This window comes from Martes martes, assembly GCF_963455335.1.
Source record: "Martes martes genome assembly, chromosome: 5".
Lineage (NCBI taxonomy): Eukaryota > Metazoa > Chordata > Mammalia > Carnivora > Mustelidae > Martes > Martes martes.
The window spans coordinates 28,594,624-28,622,008 of record NC_137892.1 but is presented as its reverse complement, the minus strand read 5'-3'; the positions used below and the strand labels follow the sequence as shown (position 1 = coordinate 28,622,008).

General features: G+C 36.3%; 1 protein-coding gene across 1 annotated transcript in view; it reads right to left on the bottom strand.

The window, feature by feature from the left end:
• SRFBP1 (serum response factor binding protein 1) overlaps window positions 1-27,385 on the bottom strand; it is a 68,299-nt gene that overhangs the window by 23,099 nt on the left and 17,815 nt on the right. The window contains exon 4 of the mRNA XM_080803772.1: window positions 822-893. Coding sequence (XP_080659898.1) covers window positions 822-893 — 72 coding nt within the window. The remainder of the gene's footprint in view (window positions 1-821; window positions 894-27,385) is intronic.

Here is a 27,385-nt window from a genome sequence, read left to right as displayed (position 1 = left end):
ACTCAAAGAAAATGAGAATACAACCTATCAAATTTAAGGGTGCAGCTAAAGGAGTGCTTACATAAAGCAACTCTGCAACACTAAATGCTTGTTAGAAAAGAAGCAATCTCTAAAATCAGTAACTGAAGTTTCCACATTAAGAAACTAGAAAAAAGAGCAAAGTGGACATAAATGCAGGAAACATGAAATAATATATATTAGAGCAAATGCCAATGAATGCGAAAACAGAGAAGCAACACAGAAACATCCATTAATCCAAAATCCGCTCTTAGGCTGGAACTGTCCTATGTAGACATTAGCAAAGCAGGCAGAAATGAAAAAGGGGAAATAGTAGGAGCAAGAGAACTGGGTAAAAGTCCCAACTGCCATTTGGTGTACCTTTACTCAGCTCACTTCATTCTTTCTGACCTACAGTTCCCTTATTTGTAAAAAGAGGGTAAAAATAATCTTTCACAAGTACTAAATACAGAGATTAAATGAAATAGTCATAAAAATTACTTGGAAAAAATAAAAATATTCTTTGCTATGATTATTAAAATTAACAAATGAATTGTCACTAACACACAAATGCCACATTAAGTTCAACATACATTTAAGGACCTTGAAGGTGTGCTATCATAAGCAAAGCGAAATTCATAAATTACCATAAAAATATTTTTTTGACGGCAATAACAGAGCTGAAGTGGGGAAAATCATCATATTCTAATAGTAACTGGGTTGTTAAGTTTTTTTCTTCAAGGAAAAAGGTTATAAGAAAAAGCTGGTCAACCATATAAAGAACTAACTTTTTTTAAAAGAAAGACAATCCATTGCAGACATACCTTTTTGCAGATTTTTTCAAAACTGATATCATCACCGAGAGCAGATTTAGTTACTATATCAGGTTTCAATTCCTGTAAAAAAAAAAAAAAAAGGGGATTTTAGTTATGAGTTTAATCTTACTTACCTATTTATTTTTATGGGGGAGGAGCAGAGGGAGAGGTAAGAGAGAATCTTAAGCAGGTTTCATGCCCAGCATGGAGCCCTAAGTGGGGCTCTATCTCACGATCCTGAGGATCATGACCTCAACCAGAATCAAGAGTAGGATGCTTAACCAATTGAGCCACCCAGGCACCCAGTTATGAGTCTAATTTTAATGCACCATTCAGTATTTAATGCATCATTCATTATTTTAATACTTCCCATGTTTTGCTTTTATGAAATCTGATATTAAGTAAGTTCTTAATTTTAGATGAGAATAACTTCAATCACATAGTATGAAATTATCATACTATGAAAAACCACAGCAAAATGAATTTAAGAGCTAATCCTCCTAGGACAATTACACTCAGATTCCATGGAAGCCAGCAAATTTCATGTGCCATAAAATTTCCAGCTTAGGAACAGTTCTTTAATGGAAATAAGATTAATATTACTCAAAATATTAATTTAAGACTTCTACATTTCAAAGAAATTATGACTTTATTTTAATGACATTTCAGGACATTAGCAATTATATCATTTTATAGAGAAATGTAAAGATCTATAGAGAAATGCATACTTTTTTTTTTTTTTTTGACAGAGATCACAAGCAGGCAGAGAGGCAGGCAGAGAGAAAGAGGAAGCAGGCACCCCGCTGAGCAGAAAGCCTGATGCGGGGCTTGATCCCAGGACCCTGGGATCATGACCTAAGCTGAAGGCAGAGGCTTTAACCCACTGAGCCACCCAGGTGCCCCGAGAAATGCATACTTTTAATTAATGATTTAAAAATCTAACCTACAAAAGACTTTAACATTATGCAAGGAATTAATCCAAATTTATTTTAGAAAATTAAAACCAGAAAAGCAGAGAAAAATAAGTAAAATTACTAACAGTGTTTACCTGGCTGTAATTTCATTATACACCCTTCTACATGCTTCTTTAAGAGAATTAAGTTTGATAATATAGTTCACTAAAGAATGAGGGCTTTAGATCCCACAAAATGAAATTTCTCTTAACAGTTATCAAGTTATGCTACCGTGCATGAAAAACTACAATAAACATTTGTGTATTTTTTTCAAAATACTATGTGGAAGAAAGGTAAATAAAATCAGATAGTTGGTTTTAAAATAACAGTGAGTGACAGTAAGATAAATGTGTGATATGGTAAAAAAATACAGAAACTATTCCGTGAAAATTATTTAAATTATATATAGTTTTAAGATTTATTTAGAGAGAGAGAGAGAGACAGGGACAGAGAAAAAAGGAGAGAGAGTATGAAGCAGACTCCACACCGAGCATGATGCTCACCACAGGGCTCCAACTCACAACACTGGGATCACAACCTGAGACAAAACCAAGGGTTGGAGGCTTAACGGACTGTGTCACCAAGGTGACCCCAAATTATATTTTAAACAAAAATAGGACCAGGGCACCTGGATGGCTCAGTTAGTTGAGCCTCCAATTCTTGGTTTTGGCTCAGTCTCTGATAAGGGGTCATGAGATCAAGCCCTGCCTGGGGCTTCCCTCTCAGAGGGGAGTCTGCTCTCTTTCTTTCTACCTCTGTCCCTCTCCCCACTCACATACGTGCAGCCGTACTCTCTCTCTCTCCCCCTCTCAAATAAACAAATGCATCTTAAAACAACAACAACAAAACACCAGGACCATAGCATTTTGTAAACTAGCTTTATCATTTAATGACAGACCAAATATCTATTTTCTTTTTATTCTCTTACATAGCTGTCCTTGTTTATTTAACCAACCTATTATTGGTTGAAAACCTATGTTTTCTGATTTTTTTTAATCTTTTTTTTAAACTTCAAAGTATCTCCAAAATGAGAAACTAACACCAAATTCAACCTAGCACTCACTGCATTACAAGCTTGCACAGAGAAACAGGGAGTAGAAGATTAAGATACTGGGGAAGTTGATACTAGAAAAAGACATCCAGACTGGATCTAAAAGCAAAACCTAAGTCTACACTATACATATGAGATATACACAAAAAAAAAGCGATTCAAAAAGGCTAAAAATAAAGGAATTCACCAAGATATATAAGGCAAATAGGAACAGTAAGAAAGCAGGAATTGAGATCCATGTATCAGATGAAGAATAATTAAAGAAAAAAATGAAATGAGACACAGGAGATTTCCAAGATATGGAAAAATGGAAACATACTATTAACAGAAGACTTTCATACAACAGTTCAGCTGAAAATAGGGGGAAAAGCATTAGAAAATCTTAACATAATTAATAAGTTGTATCTGTCTTACAGATTTATTTTGAACATTTTATCTTACAGATTTATTTTGAACATTAAAAAATTTATCGTATATTAAGTCAAAGTAGGTATTAGTAAGTTCATCAAGTAAAATACTAAAAACAACATTCCCTGATCCCAATGAAAAAGTAGGAATTAAAGAAAACCAACGGACAAAAAGGCTCATCTACCCAGAATTAAAAAAAAAAAAAAACAACAAAAACTTCAAACAACTCTTGGGAAAGGAAAAATATAAATAGAAATTTCAGGGTTTCTGAAATTAATAAGGCAACACTGCATTTCACAATCTATAGGATACATTGAAAGTGGTTTTTATTTATTTATTATTTTTTTTAAAAGATTTTATTTATTTGAGAGAGAGAGAGAGAGAGCATGAAAGGGGTGAGGGGCAGAGGGAGAAGCTGGCTCCCTGATGAGCAGAGGGCCTGATGTGGGACTTGGTCCTGGGACTCCAGGATCATGACCTGAGCCGAAGGCAGTTGCTTAACCAACTGAGCCACCCAGGTGCCCCCAAAGTGATTTTTATTTTTGAGACAAGTATATAAATAAGGAAACAAAAGTAAATGAATAGTCAACTAAAAAGAACCTAAATTATCTTTATTCTTCATTTATCAAATGGAAAGGAAGACTCAATTAAATCATGTGATTTGTCCAAGGTCCTATTGTTAGTTGGTGCTAAGACTGACCTAATTAATTAGTGCTTCTACAAGATCATAATCTATTTTATTGCCACTTTGATATAATCCAAAAGATTTCTACCATATTTAAAGCACTGATGTGAAAACTAACACAAAAGTTAAACTCTCTCTCATGGTTCACAATGTCATGTGCACTGAACATGGTCAGAATCTTGGAGGTCTAAGAACCTTCTAGTTTTAAAGTAGGTAGGAACAATTTATAGAAGCTTATTTATTATACCTTTCAAAACATACAAAAAATAGGTGTTTTTTAACAAGTGTGAGGCACTAAGCAACCCCAGCCCCTAATTCTGGCAACTTATGTGGTCTTTCAGAAATACCACTGGGAAAATGTTATAAAGTTCAAAATACAGAATATGCTTAACAGGGAAACTGAAATTGATCTGAATTTAATGAGGTTGAGAATATTTAAAGAAACATGAGTGCCACTAAAAAAGGCTGGGCATTTCTTGGGTAAATTACAAGTCAGAGGCACTGTCAAGATCTGTGAAGAGTTTGAAAGTTAGTAAGTAAGCCTGACATGTGGCTTACTTACTGTAAGTAAGTAAGGATGCAAGCAGAAGGCATAAAACTCTTGGGCCTGAGATAAAGAGTGGTTTATTAGTCAAGTGCCAGAGTACATACTCTCTATCTCATCTGTTGTTTCTGAAAAAACTCAAAAACCCCAGACACACAGTAGACAATAAACTTAAATTATCCACACAATCAAAGCTAAAGGAGCCTTTAAGGGATATAATACCTCTGAAAAATGGCTACTAAGCAGAGAACATATTCTTAGACTGAAGAAGGGAAAAGCATCTGTCTACATTCTTACTTTGGCAGTATAACCAGCAACACAAATTAGGGTTATAACTTCTACTTTTACAACACAAGTAACTATTATTTACACATTATATACTAGGTTGAATGGCTTTCCAAATATGTCCATGTCCCAATCCCCAGAGCCTGTGAGTGTGCTACCTTACAGAGCCAAAGGGATCTTGCAGATTTAATTAAATTAAGGATTTTAAGATGTGTGTATTATTCTGGATTATCCAGATGGTCCTAAAGTAACCAAGAGTCTTCATGGGAGAGCAGCAGAGAATAGAAGTTAGATAAAGAGAACGGGGTGGCGGTAGGGGAGGGAGAAAGGAAATGAGCAAGAGCAGGAGACTGAAACCTGAAGATGCTGTGCTGGTGGACTTGGAAGATGGAAGGAGGGGCCATGAGCGAAGGAATGCCAGTGGCCTCTAAAAGCTGAAGATGGCAGGAGACTGATTCTCCTTTAGACTCTCCAGAAGGTATACAGCCTTGATGACACTCTGATTTTAAAGCTTGTGACTGCTAGAACTCTAAGATACTATATCCTTGTTTTAAGCCATTAAATTTATGATAATTTGTTACAACAGCACTAAGAAGCTAACATACTTTCTGTCTCCTACCAATCTTCATATTATTCATTATACTGTATTATTTGGACAAGCACTTTGTACCATCAGAGTCAAATATTTACCTTAAATTATCAAAGTAAGATTTAGATGCAGATGAATGACTTAAACATTCCTTATGACCACACTCATTCTTGGGTATTTTGGAGCCAGGTTTTTTATTGCCTTTGTTTTAAATATAAGCACATGACAGCACAGGGGATGCTCTCTCCTAAGTTTAGTTCATATAATACTTTTAAATAGTATTTAAGTAGCAAAACTGTATAGCTAGGAATGCCATACCAAACCTAGAATTTTTGTTTAGTGCTAACATAAGTAGACAGTGAGAAACTAATAAATCAAATGTCTTTTTAGACAATGCAAAAACGGCAATAAACAGTATATCATGAAGTTATTCCTCCTTCCCTGTATGTTTACTCATAAGGGATCAGGTACTGCTTTCAGAATAAGACTCGTGATATATTGTCACAAGTGGATCAAAAGCACCTCAAATGTTAGTATTCCCTTCAGGAGGCAAGAGGAAATTTAACCCACAGCCTTTCTGAATCCTTCTAAGAGTCCACTGTGGAGTCCACTTGGGAAGTTCATGCTAAACTTTCAGAATTCACAAACTGTCTCTTCTCTACATTCTAGATTTATGTACATTCTGACTCAGGATATCTAATATACTTTCAAAGGAAGAAGTTTTAAAAAACATTTTCATTTTTCTTGGATTGAGTGAAAAACTAAACAATGGGTTATAATTTGGCTGTACAATTTCAGTCATACTTTAAGAATAAATTACCCTGCAAATGGATTATGAAAGCTAGCTGCTATACCAAGATTCATTAAGGTCCACTAGGGATACTGGGAATGGGCTTTTTTTTTTTTTTTAAACATGAAGTAATTCACAATTTTCAAAGAATACTTAGGATGATGGATAGTTCATAGGATTTCCAGCTGTGCTATCTTACCTGAATGCATCTATTATCTATGTTATAAATGAATGGTTCCCTGCAAGAGTTCTAAAAGCAAGTAAAATTGCAAGGTTTGTGGATAAAACTCCAAAAAGCCTTAATTTAGGTAAAAAGGAAAGAACTCTGAAAGACAAATGGTACTGAGAGGCTTGAACCATAAAGAGTTCCAACAATTTCAGTTTTCTGCCTAACAATTCAGAAGTGGAAGTGCACTATAACCAACCAGCTTGTTGGGGACAGTTTTGTTTCAAGTGCATGGGAAGGAAAAAAAACCCTGAACATGGTCAGGCAGTAAGCTATCTAGTCAAATAGAAATGGCCTAAGGTACAATATAAAAGAGTCTCAGAATAATTTATGATTATATTAACCTTTGCCTTCCATTTTCTTGATATAGAAATGGAATGAAAAGCCTAGAGAGTAGGTTCTTCAAGGTAAGAAAGGTGTTTTATTCACATCTGCCTATTAGACCCCAGTACAAAACATTTACTGAACAGAATTGGATCAGACTAAAGAAATTTAAAATGCCTATTTCTTAGTGAGAAAAGAGAAAACCTAAAAGAGATCAGTAAATTTTCTTATCAATAGAAAAGTCAAATTCAGGATTTGCCAACAAATATTTAGTTGCAAATGTGGGCTTTTCTTTATGAAGCAAAGCTGAAGAGAACAAATTCTGGAAAGGATGGCAAGGAGGACTCCTTATGGTGTTGCAAGGTGGAGCATTTACTGCTCAAAAGTATTGTACATTAATATACTTCTTTTTTTTTAAAAAAGGAACCAGAGAAGGTAAAATACTACTACTTAAGGAGTCACTGAAACATACATTTTATGTTGTGAATGGGTAGGAACCACATTAGCTAATAAGTTAGGCAGGTGGCAGCTAAAAGGTAAGGCTTTGTTCCCTCTCAGAAAAGATTTTAAGCCAAATGCAAAACTAAGGTCCATTTCTAGACCCCGCAGCAGACATTTTACATAGCAGCTCTTTATTCATTCCAAGGTCATTTTACAAGTACCTAGTTTTGAAAGTTGTCTCGTCCCCTCATGCACATGGTTAAGAAAATATCCATTAAAAATGTGAAAGAAAAGACACTAGTTCAGGGCTTGTGGGATAATCGTGCATTATGCAATTTCTTGTGTATGGAGTTAATTTTAAATAAAATGATTAACCAGACAGGAACACTTAGTTTTCTTTTATATAAAATTAATTCTATAGCCTTTTCCTAGATAAAAGTAGTTCTCTTAAATCTTAGAAAGGTTTTTCTCTATTTTAAATTGAATATAGCTATGTCAAATATTCAACAATTTCAAATGTAGAACAATAAGCATTCTTCCATGTGGCAATTTGCAAATTTTATACCAAAGTGGTACATTATGGATGTAGGGAAAAAACTACCTAGATACATTTCAATTTAGGAAATTTTTTAACATTTTAAAACCCAATAAATATGAGCAAACACATTAAGTAACAACAAAAAAAGATAAGTAGCAAAACACAAAGCCATTCGCAACTAGAAAACCATGGATCAAGGATAAACAATAGGAAAACGAAAATACCAGAGTTAAATTACAGATGCGAAATATGAAATACTGCACTAAACAACTCTAAAAAAGATTCATGCTAAATTAGACAAGTAAAACCTGAGCAATTTTATTCAATTGTAGAGAAATCCTATAAAGTGTTTTCACTTAAAAAAAAAAGTTATCCCTGTCAAAAGAAAAAAAAAAGTTATCACCAATGCAAGGGAAATAGAAAAATATCAGTAATTTACTAATCAAATGCTGACTAAAGCTTCTGAAACTGGGCTTAAGTAGTTTCTTTTCCTTTGACTTCCTTACGACTCAAGTCTGAAAATCTTAATCTTGGGATTTTATTCACTTGGGAGTTTACTCATCAGTGAGCAGGGCTCTGTGCTGACTTGTGTAAAACACAACTTCTTTCACTGTTAGAGATTCAATCCAGCTTTACTTTCTAGCATCAGTATAATTTATTTTTTTATTTAAGCTTTCAAATAATTAGAATTATCCAATCCATCTCAAAGATGAAATAAAACATTAAATTCCTTATAATTTATATGAGAGGAATTAGCACTCCATTCACTAAAACATTAAAATTGCAAGACACTTAATCTATTATGTAATTCTACACCCATGCAGAAAAGGGTTAACTCAGCAGGCCTGGGTTGCTCAAACTCTGTACCTAACTGAAAAAGGTGTATCTTTAGGACTGGCCATTGGCCAGCTTCTGGAGATGAGTTCTGAGCCCTTGGAACACAGGATACCAATTTGATCAGATAGTTGAGCTAATAATGTGACTTAGGGTGGCTATGTCTATGCTCTGGAAGGATTAAGTCCGAGTCACTGATGAGGACAGCCATGCAGGTAATTCACGTCTACATGACTGGCTTTAGGTTAAAACCCTAGGCACTGAAGGCTCAAGTCAGCTTTCCTGGTTGGAAACACTTTGCAAGTGTTGTCACATATGACTGCTGATATATGATATTATATATATATATATATGATATAAGATATAAGATATATCATATATATATATGATATAATATATGATACTATATTGGAAGAGGAAGCAAGATACAAGCTTATGCCTGGTATCTTCTGGACTTTCCCCTCACTTGCCATTTCCTTTTGCTGATTTTTTTAAAAAAAGATTTTATTTATTTATTTGACAGAGAGAGAAAGAGATCACAAGTAGGCAGAGAGGCAGGCAGAGGGAGAAGGGGATGCAGGCTCCCTGCTGAGCAGAGAGCCCAACTCGGGGCCCAATCCCAGGACCCTGAGACCATGACCTGAGCCAAAGGCAGAGGCTTAACCCACTGAGCCACCCAGGTGCCCTCCTTTTGTTGATTTTTATCTGTATCCTTGAACAGTAATAAAATATTACTGTGAGAATAAAAGCTTTCTTTGAGTATTGTGAATCCTTTCAGTGAACCAATGAGCCTAAAAGGAAGTGTTAATCCAAGAAAGTTTAAGAGATCCATTCAAGGTATTACGACAAGGCTGGGCCTGGAAACCCCACATTGTGTTTTTTGCCATATTCTGTTGTCAGTCATGATAAATCAGAAACGGTTTTCATTCTTTCCTCATCACATTCAAGTAAAGTTGTTCAAGTTTCCTACATTAAAAGTAGTCATCCACTAATAACAAGACTCATCAGAATATTCCAGTTCCTTTATTCCACATTATGCTGGATACTACTGCTTTGCTTATATTCAAAACGGTGAATTTAATTGGAATGAGGTAATCCCAATTTTGATTATTGGGCTATCTCCCTTTCCTTCTTTTTTCCAGAGGCTTTTGAGACCCGTATCTTCTGCTCATAATTAGATAACCACTATAGTGTTGTCTCTGAGTCAGTGGGCAAAGTATGTTTGCAATCAAACTGTTTCAAATCACACTGTGGGCAGGGAGACTGAGTCAAGACAAAAAGTAACATGGAGGCAGTAACCATGATGACTTTTTTAATTCCAAGAGACTCTCATTAAGGTAGAGCTTTTAACTTCATAAAATAGAAGACATATTTGTATTTTCCAAAATGTGACTAAAATTGGAGTATGTTTAGGTTATGAGGGGTAAAATCAGATACAAAGAATTAAAGGGTGACAAGAGAAGTCTGAATTCTTAGAGATTTTTTTGGGGGGATCTACTTGGAAATGAGGGAAGAAATGTATTTCTCTGAAATACAGAATCTTAAATAGCTCGTGAGAGAGCTACTGACATCCAAATCTTCATGCTTTTCCACAGATGGAAATCTCATTATGGTTAACCTTCAGCGACAACAAAACTGTTCTTAAATATTGTTCTACTGTTTCCTAAATACAGTTCTACCAGATGGAACTTCAATAAGGTATACTCTGTCATCATATTGCCAAGGGATTTTTTTTTTCCAAATAAAATATCTCTGTCTTCCTCCTTTACCTATTCCTGTGTTCCCTATTGCAACTAATGGCATCTCCAGCCTCTGCTGCTCAGAGGAGACAGCTCAGAGTCATCCGACACTATGGGCCTCTTCGTCATGCTTCTGTTATGTTCCTATCCCCATTTTGCTTTTTCTCCTGTACTGTCTATTGAATTTGGTTCCCTCCTGTGGACAATCATTACCCTACCAGTAGGTTCAGGATTCCATTATGGATATAATCCCCACAGCAAGGAGGTCAAATAGGAAATATTTCCAGTTTTAAGATAAAGGAACAGACTAAAAAACACACAATTAGACATAGTACAAAAAAGGTATCAACCCGACTTGTAAACCTTAGGATGTGACACAAGTAGCTTTATTCTTCTTTGCTTTTTTAATTGCACTCTTCTGTATCTTAAAATATATCAACACACTGAACTTATTTTGAAATTCAAATTCTTAAACCTGAAATGAAAAATGAACAACAAAGTCTCAAGCATTATTGTTAGACAAAGGATTAAAAAAAGTAAACTAAAAAATTCACCAGTAACTATGATAAAGATTTATGTTCAATCTGATTAGAAAAATCTAATGGTTCTTTACCATATAACCTCTTAAAAACCTATTTATTTAGATGTGTGTATTAATATTTGAAACATGTACTGAGAGCTTTCCACTGTGCAGAACACCAGGCACTGTGTAAAAAGACAAATATCCCAATAAAAAGTTATTGATGGTACATACCTAGAATAATAATAATTATTATTATTATTTAAATTCTATTTATTTATTTGAGAGAGAGAGAGAGATCACAAGCAGGAAGAGAGGCAGGCAGAGAGAGAGGAGGAAGCAGGCTCCCTGCCGAGCAGAGAGCCCGACGTGGGGCTCGATTCCAGGACCCTGGGACCACGACCTGAGCCGAAGGCAGAGGCCCCAACCCGCTGAGCCACCCAGGCGCCCCCTAGAATAATTATTTTAAATGTAAGTAGACTAAATACGCCAATGAACAGATAGAGGATGAATGAACGGATAAAAAAAAAATAAGACCGCCCTATAAGCTGCATAGGAGAGACTCACTTCAGACCTATAGATGGAGTGAAGGGATAGAAAAAGATAGTCCATGCAAAGAGAAACGAAAGGAAATCTGGGGTAGCAAAACTTGTATCAGATAAAATAGACTTTACAACACAAGTTAGAGGCTTCAGGGTTTTCTACATATAGTATCATAACAACAATAATCAGTGACAATTTCACTTCTTCCTTTGCAATCTGGATGCCTTTCTTTCCTTTTTCTTGTCTAGTACCATGCTGAATAAAAGTGGTGAGAGTGGGCATTCTTGTCTTGCTCTGATCTTAGAGGGAAAAGTTTCAAATTTTCACCAATGAGTATGCTGTTAGTTGTGGATTTATCATATATAGCCTTCATTATGTTGAGGTACATTTCCCTCTTTACCCACCTGAGAGTCTTTTTTTTTTTTTTTTAATTTATTTATTTGTTAGAGATCACAAGTAGTCAGAGAGGCAGGCAGAGAGAGAGGAAGGGAAGCAGGCTCCCTGCTGAGCAGAGAACCCGATGTGGGGCTTGATCCCAGGACCCTGGGATCATGACCTGAGCCGAAAGCAGAGGTTTTAACCCACTGAGCCACCCAGGCACCCCCCCTGAGAGTTTTTATCATAGGTGGATGCTGAATTTTGTCAAATGCTTTTTGTGCATCTCTTGAGATGATCATGATTTTTATTCTTCATTTTATATGTGGTATATCATGTTGAATGAGTTGCAGATATTGAACCAACCTTTCATCCCTTGAATAAATCCCACTTGACCATGATGTATAATTCTTTCACTGTACTGTTGAATTCAGTTCCCTAATCTATTTTTTAAAGATTTTATTTATTTGACATACAGAGATCACAAGTAGGCAGAGAGACTGGCAGAGAGAGAGGGGGAAGCAGGCTCCTCGCTGAGCAGAGAGCCCGATGCGGGCTCGATCACAGGACCCTGGGATCATGACCTGAGCCGAAGGCAGAGGTTTAACTCACTGAGCCACACAGGTGCCCCTGGTTCCCTAATATTTTGAATCAACTATTTCTTCATCAGGGATATTGGCCTATGTTTTTATACAGTGTCTTTGTTTTAGGCAAAAGAGTAAGGTTGGTCCTATAGAATGACTTTGGAAGAGTTCCTTTCTCTTCAATTTTTTAGAGTAGTTTGAGGAGGACAGGAATTAACTCTTCTTTAAAGGTTTAGAACTCAACTGTGAAGCCATCTGATCCTGGACTTTGTGTGTTGGGAGTTTTTTGATTACTGATTCAATTTCACTATTAGCAATTAGTCTGTTCAGATATTCTATTTCTTCCTCAGTCTTGAAAGATTATATGTTTCTAGGAATTTATCCATTTCCTATAGGCTGTCAAATTTGTTGGCATAGAAATGTTCACAGTAGTCTTATGACTTTGCATTTTATACTTCTCTTCCACTTCTGATTTTATTTATTTGGGTGGTGTCCCTTTTTTGGTGATGAGTCTAGGTAATGATTTATCTATTTTATTTATCTTTTGAAAGAACCACCTCTTAGTTTCATTAATCTTTTCTACTGTGTCTCTGTTTTGTTTATTTCCACTATGATCCGTATTATTTCCATCTTTCTACAAACTCTAAGCTTTGTTTTTTTTCTAGGTACTTTAGGTGTTAATGTTAGCTTTTCTGAGATTTTCCTTGTTTCCTGAGGTAGGAATGTATTGTTATCAACTTGCCTCTTAAAACTGCATTCCTTGTATCCTATAGTTTTTGGAGCACGGTGTTTCAATTTTCATTTGTCTAAAGGTATTTTTTTTTATTTCCTCTTTGATTTCTTGCTTTACCCATTGGTTGTTCAATGGCATGTTATCTGGTCTCCATATTTGTTTTTTTTTTTCCGGTTTTCTTCTCATAGTTATTTATAATTTCAAACCACCATAGTTGAAAAAGATGCCTGATGTGATTTCATTCTCTCAAATTAATTGGGACTTGTTATGTGGCCTAACATACAATCTGTCCTGGAGAATGTTCCATGTGAACTTGAGAAGAATGTGAACTCTGTTGTTTTGGATAGAATGTTCTGATTTATCTATTAAGTCCATCTGCTCTGATGTGTCACTCTTGGCCAATGTTTCCTTATTAATTTTCTGTCTGGATGATCTATCCATTGGTTTAAGTGGTATATTAAAGTCCCCTACTATTATCATATTATTGTCAATTTTTCCATTTGTGTGAGTTAATATTTGCTTTCTATATTTAGGTGCTCCTATGTTAGGTGCATACATATTTACAAGTGTTCTATCTTCTTGTTGGGTTGACTCTTTACCACTATGTAATACCCTTTTCTTTTTACTTTTTTTAACTTCTTTTCAGTGTACCAGAATCCACTGTTTATGTACCACACCCATGTTCCATGCAATTACCTGCCTCCATAATACCCACCACCAGGCTCACCTAACCTCTCATCCCCCACTCCTTCAAAATCCTTGGATTGTTTCTCAGAGTCCACAGTCTCTCATGGTTTGTCTCCCCCTCCAATTCCCCCCAACTCACTTCTCCTCTCTATCTCCCCATGTCCTCCGTGTTACTTCTTATGCTCCACAAGTAAGTGAAACCATATGATAATTGACTCTCTCTGCTTGACTTATTTCACTCAGCATAATCTCTTCCAGTCCCAACCATGTTGCTACAAAAGTTGGGTATTCATCCTTTCTGATGGACGCATAATACTCCATAGTGCATATGGACCACATCTTCCTTATCCATTTGTCCGTTGAAGGGCATCTTGGTTCTTTCCACAGTTTGGTGATTGTGGCCATTGCTGCTATGAACACTGGGGTACAGATAGCCCTTCTTTTCACTTTATCTGTATCTTTGGGGTAAATACCCAGTAGTGCAATTGCAGGGTCATAGGGAAGCTCTATTTTTAATTTCTTAAGGAATCTCCACACTCTTTTCCAAAGTGGCTGCACCAACTTGCATTCCCACCAACAGTGTAAGAGGGTTCCCCTTTCTCCACATCCTCTCCAATATATGTTATTTACTGTCTTGTTAATTTTGGCATTCTAACTGGTGTAAGGTGGTATCTCAATGTGGTTTTGATTTGAATCTCCCTGATGGCCAGTGATGATGAACATTTTTTCATGTGTCTGAGAGCCATTTGTATGTCTTCATTGGAGAAGTGTTTGTTCATGTCTTCTGCCCATTTTTTGACATGATTATCTGTTTCGAGTGTGTTGAGTTTGAGGAGTTCTTTATAGATCCTGGATATCAGCCTTTTGTCTGTACTGTCATTTGCAAATATCTTCTCCCATTCTGTGGGTTGCCTCTTCGTTTTGTTGACTGTTTCCTTTCAAGTGCAGAAGCTTTTGATCTTGATGAAGTCCCAAAAATTCATTTTTGCTTTTGTTTCCTTTGCCTTTGGAGACATATCTTGAAAGAAGTTGTTGTGGTCAATATCAAAGAGGTTACTGCCTATGTTCTCCTCTAGGATTCTGATGGATTCCTGCCTCACGTTGAGGTCTTTTAACCATTTCTAGATTATCTTTGTGTATGGTGTAAGAGAATGGTCAAGTTTCATTCTTCTACATATAGCTGTCCAATTTTCCCAGCACCATTCACTGAAGAGACTGTCCTTTTTTCCACCGTGTATTTTTTCCTGCTTTTTCGAAGTTTATTTGACCATAGAGTTGAGGCTCCATATCTGGGCTCTCTACTCTGTTCCACTGGTCTATGTGTCTGTTTTTATGCCAGTACCATGCTGTCTTGGTGATCACAGCTTTGTAGTAAAGCTCGAAATCAGGCAACATGATGCCCCCAGTTTTGCTTTTCTTTTTCAACATTTCCTTAGCAATTCGGGGTCTCTTCTGAGTCTATATAAATTTTAGGACTGTTTGCTCCAGCTCTTTGAAAAATGCCTGTGGAATTTTGATCAGAATGGCACTGAAAGTATAGATTGCTCTAGGTAGTATAGACATTTTAACAATGTTTATTTTTCTGATCCAAGAGCATGGAATAGTCTTCCATCTTTTTGTGTCTTCTTCAATTTCTTTCATGAGTGTTCTGTAGTTCCTCGAGTACAGATCCTTTACCTCTTTAGTTAGGTTTATTACCAGGTATCTTAAGGTTCTTGGTTCTATAGTAAATGGAATCGATTCTCTAATTTTGCTTTCTGTATTTTCATTGTTAGTTGTAATACCCTTTTTTTCCTTCTTACAGCTATTGTTTTAAAGTCTGATATAAATATTAATACTGAATGAAATCTTTAAGTTGCAGGATACAAAATCAATATAGGCTTACCTCAGAAATATTGTGGATTTGGTTCCAGACTACTGAAATAAAATGAATATCTCAATAAAGGGAGTCAAATAAATAGTTTAGTTTTCCAGCATATATAAAAGTTTTCTTTATACTATACTGTAGTCTACTAAGTGTGCAATAGGATTATAACTAAAATACAATGTACATAGCTTAATTTAGAAAAGCCATTGCTAAAAAATGCTAACCATTATCTAAGCTTTCAGCAAGTTGTATTCACTGAACGCAGATCATCATAACAAATATAATAATCTGAAATCTCAAAAGTATTATCAACATGTGGCATAGAGACATGAAGTGAGAAAATGGTACTGGAAAATAGTACCAATAGGCTTGCTTAACACAGGTTTACCACAAACCTTCAATTTGTAAGAAATGCAGTATTTGTGAAATGCAATAAAGAGAAGCACAATAAAACAACGTATGCCTATATAAAAATTCTGTTGCATTTCTCCATGCTAATAACAACGATCAGAAAGAAAAATTAAGAAAACAATCCCATTTGCAATCGTACCAAAAAGAAGAAAATAACTAAGAATAAATTTAATCAAGGAAGTGAAAAATCTTCTCTGAAAAACTATGACACTGATTAAAAAAATGGAAGATGGAACAAATAAAAGGAAAGTTAGAGCATCATCATGGATTGGAAGAATCTATTAAAATGTCTATGCTACCCAATGCAATCCAAGATTCAACGTAATCCTTATCCAAATACAGATAGCACATTTCACAGAATTAGAAAAAATAATTCTAAAATCTGTATGGAACTACAAAAGATCCCAATTAGCCAAAGCAATCTTGAGTAAAAAGAAAAGGCAAGGGGTATCACACTCCCAGATTTTAAACAATACTAAAGAGCTATAGTAATCAAGATAGTATGGTCTTCGTACAAAAATCAATACGTAGATCAATGGAAAAAAAAAAAAATAGAGCCCAGAAATAAAGCCACGCTTGGATTTATTCCTGGGCTGCAAGGTTGGTTCAACATCCACAAATCAATCAATGTGATACAATACATTAATAAAAGAAAGCATAAGAACCATATGATACTCAATAGATGCTAAAAAAAAGCATGTGACAAAGGACAGCATCCTTTCTTGATCAAAACTCTTCAAAGTGTAGGGACAGAGGGTACATACCTCAGTATTATCAAAGCCATCTATGAAAAACCCACAGTGAATATCATCCTCGGGACACCTGGGTGGCTCAGTTGGTTAAGCGGCTGCCTTCAGCTCAGGTCATGATCCTAGAGGCCTGGGATTGAGTCCCACATCGGGCTCCTTGCTCAACAGGGAGCATGCTTCTCCCTCTGCCTCTGCCTGCCACTCTGTCTGCCTGTGCTCACGCTCACTCTCCCTCCCTCCCCCCTCCCCCGACAAATAAATAAATAAATAAATAAATCCTTAAAAAAAAAAAAAAAACATCCTCAATGGGAAAAAACTGAGAGTTTTTCCCCTAAGGTACCAACAGGTACATAAAAAGATGCTCAAAATCACTAACCATCAGGAAAATGACAATCAAACCACCATGAGATACCATCTCATACCTGTCAGATTGGCTATTATCAAGATAAAAAATAAGGAGTGTGATAAGGAGGATCTGGAGAAAAAGGAACCCTCGTGCACTCCTGGTGAAAATATAAACTGGTACAGCAACTATGAAAAACTGTATGGATACTTCTCAAAAAATTAAAAATAGAACTACCATATGATCCAGCAATTCCACTTCTAGGTATTTACGTTCAGAAAATGAAAACCTAATTTGAAAAGTCACATGCACCGTATGTTCATCAGAGCATTATTTACAATAACCAAGACCAACAGTATAGGTGTCCACTGACAGATGAATGGATAAAGGAGATGTGGAGGGACATAAAGAGGTATAAATTTCCAGTCATACAATAAAGAAGTCACAGGGAAGAAAAGTATAACATAGGAAATACAGCCAATAAACTTGTCATAATTTTGTATGCTGAGAGATGGTAACTAGATTTACCATGGTGATTGTGTCATAATATGTACAAATGTTGAATCTCTCTGTTGTATACCTGAAACTAATATAAGGTACATCAACTATACTTCCACCAAAAAACAAAAACAAAAACAAAAAGAGCAGAGTTTAATTTTCAAAATAATCCTCCTAATAACACAAAGAAGATACAATGCAACAGACTATTAAAAATTCATTAACTAAGTATATATATTTGAAGATGAAGTAATAAGCAAGGCAACTTCTATTTAGTGCTGTACTTCTCAATGGTGGGAACAATAAAAAGATACAAATTACCACGGTATTTTTCTCAAATTGCACATATACCTCCCATCCATTATGATCTATGTCCCCAGGCATGAATCGTCATGCACTTACCCCCCTGCCTTCCCCAACAAAACCACGGTTTTAGAGGTTCATGAAGGCTAGAACAATGATTCACTCTAGTTTTCTAAGAGTATACATGAAGTGGTGGTGACTGCTGCCTAATCAGATAGAGCTAGAGGATCATAAAAACAGGAATCCATATTTACATGCAAGAAATATAATGCTGCCTGTAGTATTCAGACAGAAATAGGGATGAAAGAGAAAGCTGCTCAGTATGAGAGATGCCAAGTGACAAAAAAGCTTTTAATACGCATGAGAAATTAGATTGGGTGTAGGAGACAAGAGAAAGCGAATTAGGTTCTTGAGCAGGAGAGTGATACAATAAAGCAAAGTAGTTTTACTACTAGGAAATTTTACTAGTGTCAGGTTTTTGCTGGCAGCCAGTGAGGCAATTACTAAATGTCTACAAATAGCACTGTCTCACTTCAGTTCCAAGTTGACTTTCATGTTTAAAATTACATCTTCATATTCTAACAACTAAACTGTGAACACTTTTCTACTATAAATTATTTTCATATCCAATCTTGGTGAAAATAATTACTGATATGAAAATGATTACAATCTCAATGGGCAAACACTGAAAACAACTTACATAATTCAGTATTTTGAAGTCTGGATTTCACCTCATGGGAGACTTCAAATAATTCAGCCAAATGAAGCTCCAAAACCATCGTGTCATTATATAGCCCCACCTTTCACAGTAAAAATACCCTTCAGAAAACAAGACAAAATTGCTTGTTTAGCCCAACTGATTAAACTGAATTGCATTTTTTCATCACTTAAAAAAAAAATATCTACACTGTTCCTGGCACATATTATTCACTTCTATTAACTCTAAAGAGGTAGGCAGAGATAAGGTCCAGCATTTACTTCAACCTGAAGATTCTGAGAAGTCAGTGGGGACAGATTTCTTCATTCTAGAGAATCTCTTTTAAAGAAATGGCTGGCCTTGGGGAGAAAAGTTTACTGTATCTGATGCAGAATCTAAGCATTTGTTTAAAAGAACATACTGTGGCGAATTTATAAGGAGTAAATGAAAGGCTTGAAACTACTTAATTTTTGTTTTTTCAGGATAACATGTTAAGAACAAAAAAAATTAGTGGAGGTGGCAGGTATAGAGGTATTAGTTTATTACCGAGTACATCAAATAAAAAGAGCACAAAATTACAGCTCGGTCTGAAATACTATATTTGCATTTTTATTCCTAAAATATTTCATCTACATATATTTACTAGTTTTCCCTGCCTAACCACAACCAGAAACAAAACCTCAAAATTAATGGACAATTACCTAAGCCCATAGCACATTTTTTTCCCCTCACAGTGAATCAACTTGGGGATACATCAAAAAGCCCTAGGGAAATTATACTACGTGACTGAGCCAGTTTTTTCCTGTAATTCCAGAAATATGACTAAGATATAAAGATGTGCTAAGAGGACTATAAGAATGTGCTGAGAGTGGTCTTTAACTAAAAAATATAAAGGAAAATATTCCAAAGTCCCAAGGAAGTCAACTGTTATTCCTTCCAAGTATTTTCTCTACAATCTTCAAGTTTCTGTAATCTTTTTTAAGGGCATATAATATAATCCATATTTGTTTCTTGATCATATCTCCGTATGTTAACAATTTAAAAAGGCTTTATCAATTAATATTAGAATCACATTACATTTGAATGTGTTTAAAATATAATACCAAATTTTCCAAGAAATGGAAATTTTTTGAAACCTAATCACTGCTCGTAATTCACGGTCCCAAGGCAATTATTTTGGTGTTTAGTTTAATACTTCTAAATACTAAAACCACACACAAAATCTTCTATAGATTATAAGGCACTCTATCTTTTAGAAAGACCCAACCACTCTAATTACGTCAAATTATGAACAGATCCTACTTTTTTCCCAAGAAGCAATGGTGATATATTATTTGATCATTGTTTTTGCTTTTCTATTAATAGTGATCATTAAAATTATAATGCAAAAGCACAGTTCTTCATAATACCCAGTTATTCTTGATAAAATTATATACTTAATACTTAAAGGGGTTAAGGTTAGCAAAGAACATGGACCACTGATTTAGATAGATTTGCACTAAATTCTGGTTTTATCGATCAAGGGTATGTGACTTTAAGCAAAGCCATTATCCCTTAAACTCCCAGTTTACACATCAGTAAAACGGAGCTAAAGAGGAACCTTGGAGAGCTCCTATGCAGATTAGGAAGAATACGAGTAGGCTGCAGCAAAGTGTCTGGCACAGAGGAGGCGCTCAACAACCACTAAGATTATTATTAAGTTGTTTATGAGCAGCAGTGTTCTAACATATGAGGTTGAATTTCTTTGGGCTAGAAATAATATGTAAGTCTGGGATGTGAAGTTGCTGCATTGTATCCTGCTATCTAACTGGAATACAACTAGAAAATAACAAGGAAATACTCAATTTGGTAAATAACATTAATATTTATTAAACTGGTCACTCTTCCCAGGAAACCTGCCCTGATTACTAGCTAAAACCAATTTCTTTTTAAAACTGTGTATACCACTTTCTTTCTCTGATAGTGTCAGATTTTTGCAGAGCAGGAACAACGAAACATATGGCATACGACCTTCCACAGAGACAAGTTTAATAAACGTGCAGGAAAAAATTAAGTCAGTCACTGCTTCCTATCTAGTTATCTTGCCTCCGATCCCTTTTCCCCTCTAAATCAATCTTCCACAGTCCTTCAGATTTATCTTGCCAGAAAACAAATATGACGCCTCAAAAACCTTTGACCATCTACATTTCCTAAGAGGCTTTCAACTCTAATTTCATTTACCATTTTGGTCACTATCGTCAACTGTTTGTGATTCCATTCATACCATATTCCACCCAGGCTATTAATTCACCAAGGAAATATTAGCTGAATGTCTGCTTTTTGCCAATTAATGCACTAGCACTGGGTAATACCGTATTCTCAAAAAAGGTGACATATAAAGAAATAATCACAGCTCAATGTGCTAAATACCATAAAAGAAAAGAGAATTGAGCCCTCCTTCCCAATCACACCATGTACTTTCAGACCTGTATGCTTTGTTCTTGGTGTGCTCTCTTTACGGAGACTGCCTTTTCCAAAGCAGAATCATACCTATTCCTAGAGCCGCAATTCAGTATCCCCCATTCACTAAGGTCTTCCCTAAGTCCTATAAGTAATTATATTAACTGATCCCGTCCTGGGTTTCTACCACTATGTGGTTATAATACTGGTTTAGTACGTATCCTAAATAATAGATTCATATGCTTGTTTGTTTCCCACAGAACAGTATGTTCCCCGACAGGAGAAACTGATTTATCTATATACACAGCAGTAGGTTCTAAATTAAAATGTATTTAACTAACCTGAGCATATAATAATTTATAATAGCTGTTCTGGAAATTCCTAATTTTTTTCACTTGTAACTTCTTGTTTTTCTTTTCTGGTTGAAAAGTTTATGGATTTTAAGAAGACCACAGATAAACTAGGATGCTATTGTAGATTTTGATGAACAGTAGAATAATTTTTATTGGTTAACTAAACCCAAACCCACAAGTTCTATTTTAACATACTGAGTCTTAACAGAAATCGTTAAGCTTTGTTATCACGAAATAATTCCTTGAGTAGCCTAAACACTAATACTAGGTACTCCAACATACAGGAAAGAACAGAAAGCATACATGGATTCCATTACAACAGGAATCTAACAATGTAAGGTATGTGTTCAAGTTAGTAACTGTAAATGTTTCAATGTAATTTGTCTCCATTTAACCAAAATTCAGGTGACATTCAGTTAAATAAAAAAGAAAATCCTATTTTGCAAGACCAGTTATTTACTGTTGTTATTGCTGCTTTTCCCTAGGGCCTGTTCTCTCCCATTGTGGATTTCCAACAAAGTATGTTGTAATATTTGCCTCTTTTCTCAAACACCACATTATTTTGTACTGGAATTATGATAGTGGTATTGGTTGTCCAAATTTTTAAAATTAATAGTTGAAAAGGGCTTTGGGTACTTTCACAGTTAGTAGGAATGTTCTGCCAAGGTTTAAGTTCAAATTTCCAGAATTACAAAACTTAAAAAATTAAATAAAAACAATACAAAAAGAAATACAAAATATTTTTTAAAAGGCCATGTGATACTCTTTTTTTACTTCCTACCCCCTCAATCCTGTTTACACATTCACTTCTCTTTGAACTAGGCTGATCTCGACTGAAGCAATTCCAAAGTCAGTTTTTTATTTTAAAATTAGGTGTATGTAATGACTCAGTAAATGCTAATCATATTTTCATCACTTGGGCCAACCAGGACCTCTAACTTATCCTTTGTTTTCACACAGAAACACACAGGTTCAAAGCGAGGATGGGTACTACTTTCATCTGCCACAAATGCTCTTACTGAAAAGATGAAAGTATTTTAAGGCTACCAGAGACTTGATAAAATATCTTCCTATCAACACAGCTTAATAATGCAATACCGTTAAGGGCTTCAGGAATATAACTTATTCAGGATGCTGGCTTAAAGCCACACAAACCACATGCTGGGAAGCAAACTGAAATTCCTATGTGATGATCTGTTTCTAAATGCTGTTTCATGAGTGTGAGGAGAGCAGTATATACCGATCTTCTAAAATACTGCTAGGACTTCCTGTTTATCATTTCAAATGTCACAAGTTGAGTACAGAAGGCTATTAAATCAGGGCATCCTACTCTGCTTTAGAAGCAGTAAGAGTTCTGCTTTAAAAAAAACTAAATTAGAAGGCAAATGGTCTAAGAGCAATGGCTAAGGTGAGGGTGAAATGAAGAGCCTATTCATCTTCGGTTGCTGACATTTAACATTAAAAACAATGACTGGTTTTAGACTCTTCTCAGTTAGTCACAGGTCAGTAGTCTACTTATCTGTGGAGATGCAGAGCAACACCGACATTCTTTTTTTTTTTTTTTTTAAGATTTTATTTATTTATTTGAGAGAAAGAGAGGGAGCACACAAGCAGGGGGAGCAGCAGGCGGAGAGAGGGAGAAGCAGGCTTTGCTGATGCGGGGTTCAATCCCAGGTCCCTGGGATCATGACCTGAGCTGAAGGCAGAAGTTTAACTGACTGAGCCACTCAGGTGCCCCACAACCTTGACCTTCTAAATAAGGCCAATAAAAGTAAAAAAAAATAAAAAAATAAAAATTGCTTAAAATTCACTCAGCTAGCTAGACAACATCCACTATGTACCTGACATATTACTAAGTGCTGGGGACAGAGACTTGAGTAAAACCACCAATTTTCTAAAGAAGGTCTAAATAGTAGATAGGAATGGCATGAAAGGAGACTGCTATATGACAGAAGAAATTGATACAAGGTAAGGGACTGCTCAGAGGAGGTGGAGAACAAGTCTGGGGTCAGAGTGATGGTATGAGGGAAAGTTTCCAAAAGCAGGTAACTTACAAGGGTTGAAGTAAACAGTAAGTCTTTGTTCAGGTGACAGACATATATAAAAAGCCTGATCAACAGCAAGGAGGCAGGAAATAGGTTGATATGTCTGGGGTTCAGTATAGCTGGCACAGAAAGTATGTGGTTGATGGAAGAGAGAAGTGGAGGGGAGGAGCCAGAGTACAGATCACACAGGGCTTTGTATGCCATGCCAGAGGGACTCCTGATCAGATCCATGTTAGAAAGAAGCAGCACCTAAACTATAAGTGGTTACATATTTAGAAGAGAGAATTAATAGATTTGGCAAACAAGATTTGGGAGTAGCAGGTAGCTAAGGAAGAAGGGAATGCAAAGTGATTCCTAGATTTCTGGGTTAGGAAACTAGATGAATAGTGTCAAAACCAAAACCAGGAAGAGAAGAAAAGACCATTGGAAAAAGAGGGTCGTGGTGAGTTACAAAATGTTAGGGCCAATACTCAGACACTGGTATCTTTCAGAATAACTGCTCGTTCATTGTCTCTTCTTTATTGTACCATACAGCCAGCGCCCCACGTGGTAGACCGGTGATGGACATTAATCCAGGACGGGCTGAAGACTTCAACCAGCACAGCTTCTTCCCTTGAACAGAAGATGCAAGAATTACGGAGTCAAGGCTGCCACTCTAAGGTGGCCCTGGACACATCTAGGGAGTGAAAGCTGTCTGGGGAGCTGCAGAGAAAGAGAGGGAGAAGAGGGGCTAGGGTGGAAACTGAGGAAAAGCAGAGAGGAGCACAAAATGAAGAGAAAAGGAGCAAGAAGGAAACACACACACGAACCAGCTAAGTTTCTGAGAGCTCTCTACATCCCGACTATCCCCAGGCAAGGTTAAACTGAGTTCTTGCACTTAGACTTAAGAAACCCTACAGTCCTCTGCAGCTTAGCTCAGTGAGTCAGGTAAAAATGTTCAGTTTCAGGTGCACGTGCAAACACATAAGTGGAGCTAAATCTAAGAGTGCACATCTTATGGGAAAGATCTGTCTCAGAGAGAGATTACAGTGTCCAGAATAGTGATAGTAGTTAAACTTGTGAGTGGCCAGAATGGAGAGTATAGTGTGAGAAGCTGAAGAACTAACTGAAGGGGAACACCAGCGTACAGGTCAGAGTTAATCCTATTCAAGGATATTGATGAGCAGATAGGGAGGAGCTAAACTCAGCCTTGCGAAGGGAATGGCAAATGAGGAGGTCAAGAACACAGTGGCTATACTACTAGGAACAAAGAACCTATTCCAGTAAGGAGAAGAAGACAGTGAGAGTCAGTTAAAGGAGGATGATGGGTGTTCAGGCACAAACTAAACAAGTTTATTAGCTGAGGAACATCCACATTAAGTAAAAGTCTGAAGCCATCAGTGAGATAAGGCATAAGAATAAAAGGGCAAAAGAAAGGAACATGGCAAATCAAGAGGGATTGGCCTTGAATAGAAGGGGAAAGGAAAAACCAGCCCCATCTCCCCTCCACCACCCGCCCCCCCGCCCCGGGCGACCACTAAGAATAAAAATATCAGTCTAGGGTTAGTTTCTGAAGAAACAAAGACTTAAAATAAACCTTAGAGAGTTTCACCACACCTCACTCTTAAAATACCAAAATACAAGGAAGATCGTATCGAAAACAATTATTAACATTACTAAATGTTAGATGCTAAAGGGGTAAATGTCTAGAAAGGCCTTACTCTACCAAAAACACAAAATAAGTAAGTAACTGGCAATTTAGTAAAGTAAGAATTTAGGAAGTGTAAGTAGTATTATAATAATATATAAAAACTTGTCAACTGTAGCTTTGCAATTAAAAGATAAACACATTAGACATTTTGCCAAATGTCTGTGTCAAAGGGCATATGACCTTTTATGCCCAACAGTGAGTAAGACTGCCTGTCCATGTCATACGTCCTCTCCAACAAGAGATATTTTTCAGATTCATCTTAGTCAAAGGGCCACTGATTTCTACATTGCTCAGTCTATCTCTTCACCTACTGTATGAGCTATTAATTTAATAATTATTTAATAAATAATTTAATTTAATTTAATAAAGTATCCACCAAAATAGATATTACCAGTAACTATAGTAGAGAAAAGTGAATAGGGAGAGAAAAGAGAAGAGAAAATGTGATGGGACAAGTAGAAATAAAGGAAAAAAATTCAGTAGTCATGCAGGTGGTACCACTCTCCTGGGCGCCTCAATGCCTCCACTCTTCCAGAGAAGGGCATTACTCGTCTCCCTCTTGATAAAAATACCATGCTGAATTTCTACTGGGCATCTCTAAAGACAACTTAAAGGTTTCCATTAATTATTTACTACTTGACTTCTTGAATGCACTAGAGAAAAATAATCTCTATTATTTATAATAGAGATTATGATAAAGAGTAGAGATTTATGAAATAAATAAAGAGTAGAGATTTATGAAAGGGACTTGTAAGTCATAGTATGGATTCTTGAGGATCCTACAGCCATAAAAGATCATAATGCACATATGCTCATGGAATCTGGGAAGCAGATGAGTAAGAGAATTATTACACCTCTTCTGTACTTGGACCACTGTCTGCAGCTTCTAGGTTTTAGAGCTGAAGAAAGAAAACAGGACTTTGAAACAAATTGAGCCTTCAGCCTTTGTCAGACACCTTCTTAGTGATAAGAAACAGGATGGGGATGGGAAGGAGGGAAGGCATGCTTAGGATCAAATGCATAAGAACAAAAACCATTTTGGTCCTTTCAGCACACTTCTGCAAATGAAGCGAGGCCACGGGGAACTAAAACTTTAAAAAGCCATCAATCATTATGATCAAAGAAAGGGGTTGAAAATAATACTGCTACCTTTGAAAACACTACCACCACCAAGCCACCTAGTTTGTCACTTCCTTCTTGAAACAGTCTCTTGGTTTCCTAGACATTACACTTTCTTGGCTCTTTTTCTTCTTCTGGCTACACTTTTTCAATCTCTTTGACTTATTTTTCCTCATCTTGCTAAGATCTAAACCTACAGTGTCTTGGGGTGGTCAGGCCTCTTTCCTTAGCTACTTGCAGTTAATTCTAACTTTGGACACTTCGTTTTCTGGGTATGAGACTAAGATACTAACAGATCATACAATTAACCCCATTGTGCCTCACTTCCCCCAGCAACAACCATAAAACTTGGACATACGAGAAAAAGCCCTGGCTGAAGGTAATGGAGAGTAAACGGAAGGAGAAAGACTCTGATAGAGAGTCTAAGCTGACTAAGCCCTAGGTAAAGATGGGAAGCTATACAAATAGGCTACCATCTCTTCAGAGCAGAGGCTAAGTGTAGTCCTCAGGGTTCAAGAGCAGTGGCAGAAGTAATTATGGAAGAGTACGGCCAGAAGACACTACTACTGAGAGAGCAGGGGAAACCCAGAAGGAAAAGAACCACCTAAGAGACTCTTAAACCTGACTGACTCATGTGAAGAACCAATTCAAAGCAGGTCCGAGAACAAAAAAGGTCTGAACTGAGGCTGGAGCTGCTGCCTACAAAAGAAAGTCTGCGGAAAATGACTAACCCCAAACGTTAACTGCTAAGACAAACACTCTTTGCAGAAAAATAATCAAACCCAGAATCTCTACTACTTAACTTAGGTACTATGTCGGGGGTAATATCCAAAAGGACACAGCATAGGAAGAGACCAGAAACAGACACGCTGTCATTCTCCACAGGCAAAAATGGCTATATCAATATCCTCCATGATGCATACATGTATGTATCTGTAAAAAGTCCCCTTAATGAGTTACCACCTTATCAGAGAAACAAAAAACATTCTAGCAGAGAAAGAGAAACAATAAAAAACTGTTAAATGATTCAGCCACAGAACATCTATCACTGGATGAAAGACTGCAGGATATTCACAAAGTTTCAAAGTTTATCATCTCACAAATTACTTAATAATTGCAAACAGAAAAAGGTGCCTTTAAAATAGAGAAAGCTGGCAGAAAACATTCAAACCAAATGACTAGAACTCAACATCACTACTAAAGGGGAAAG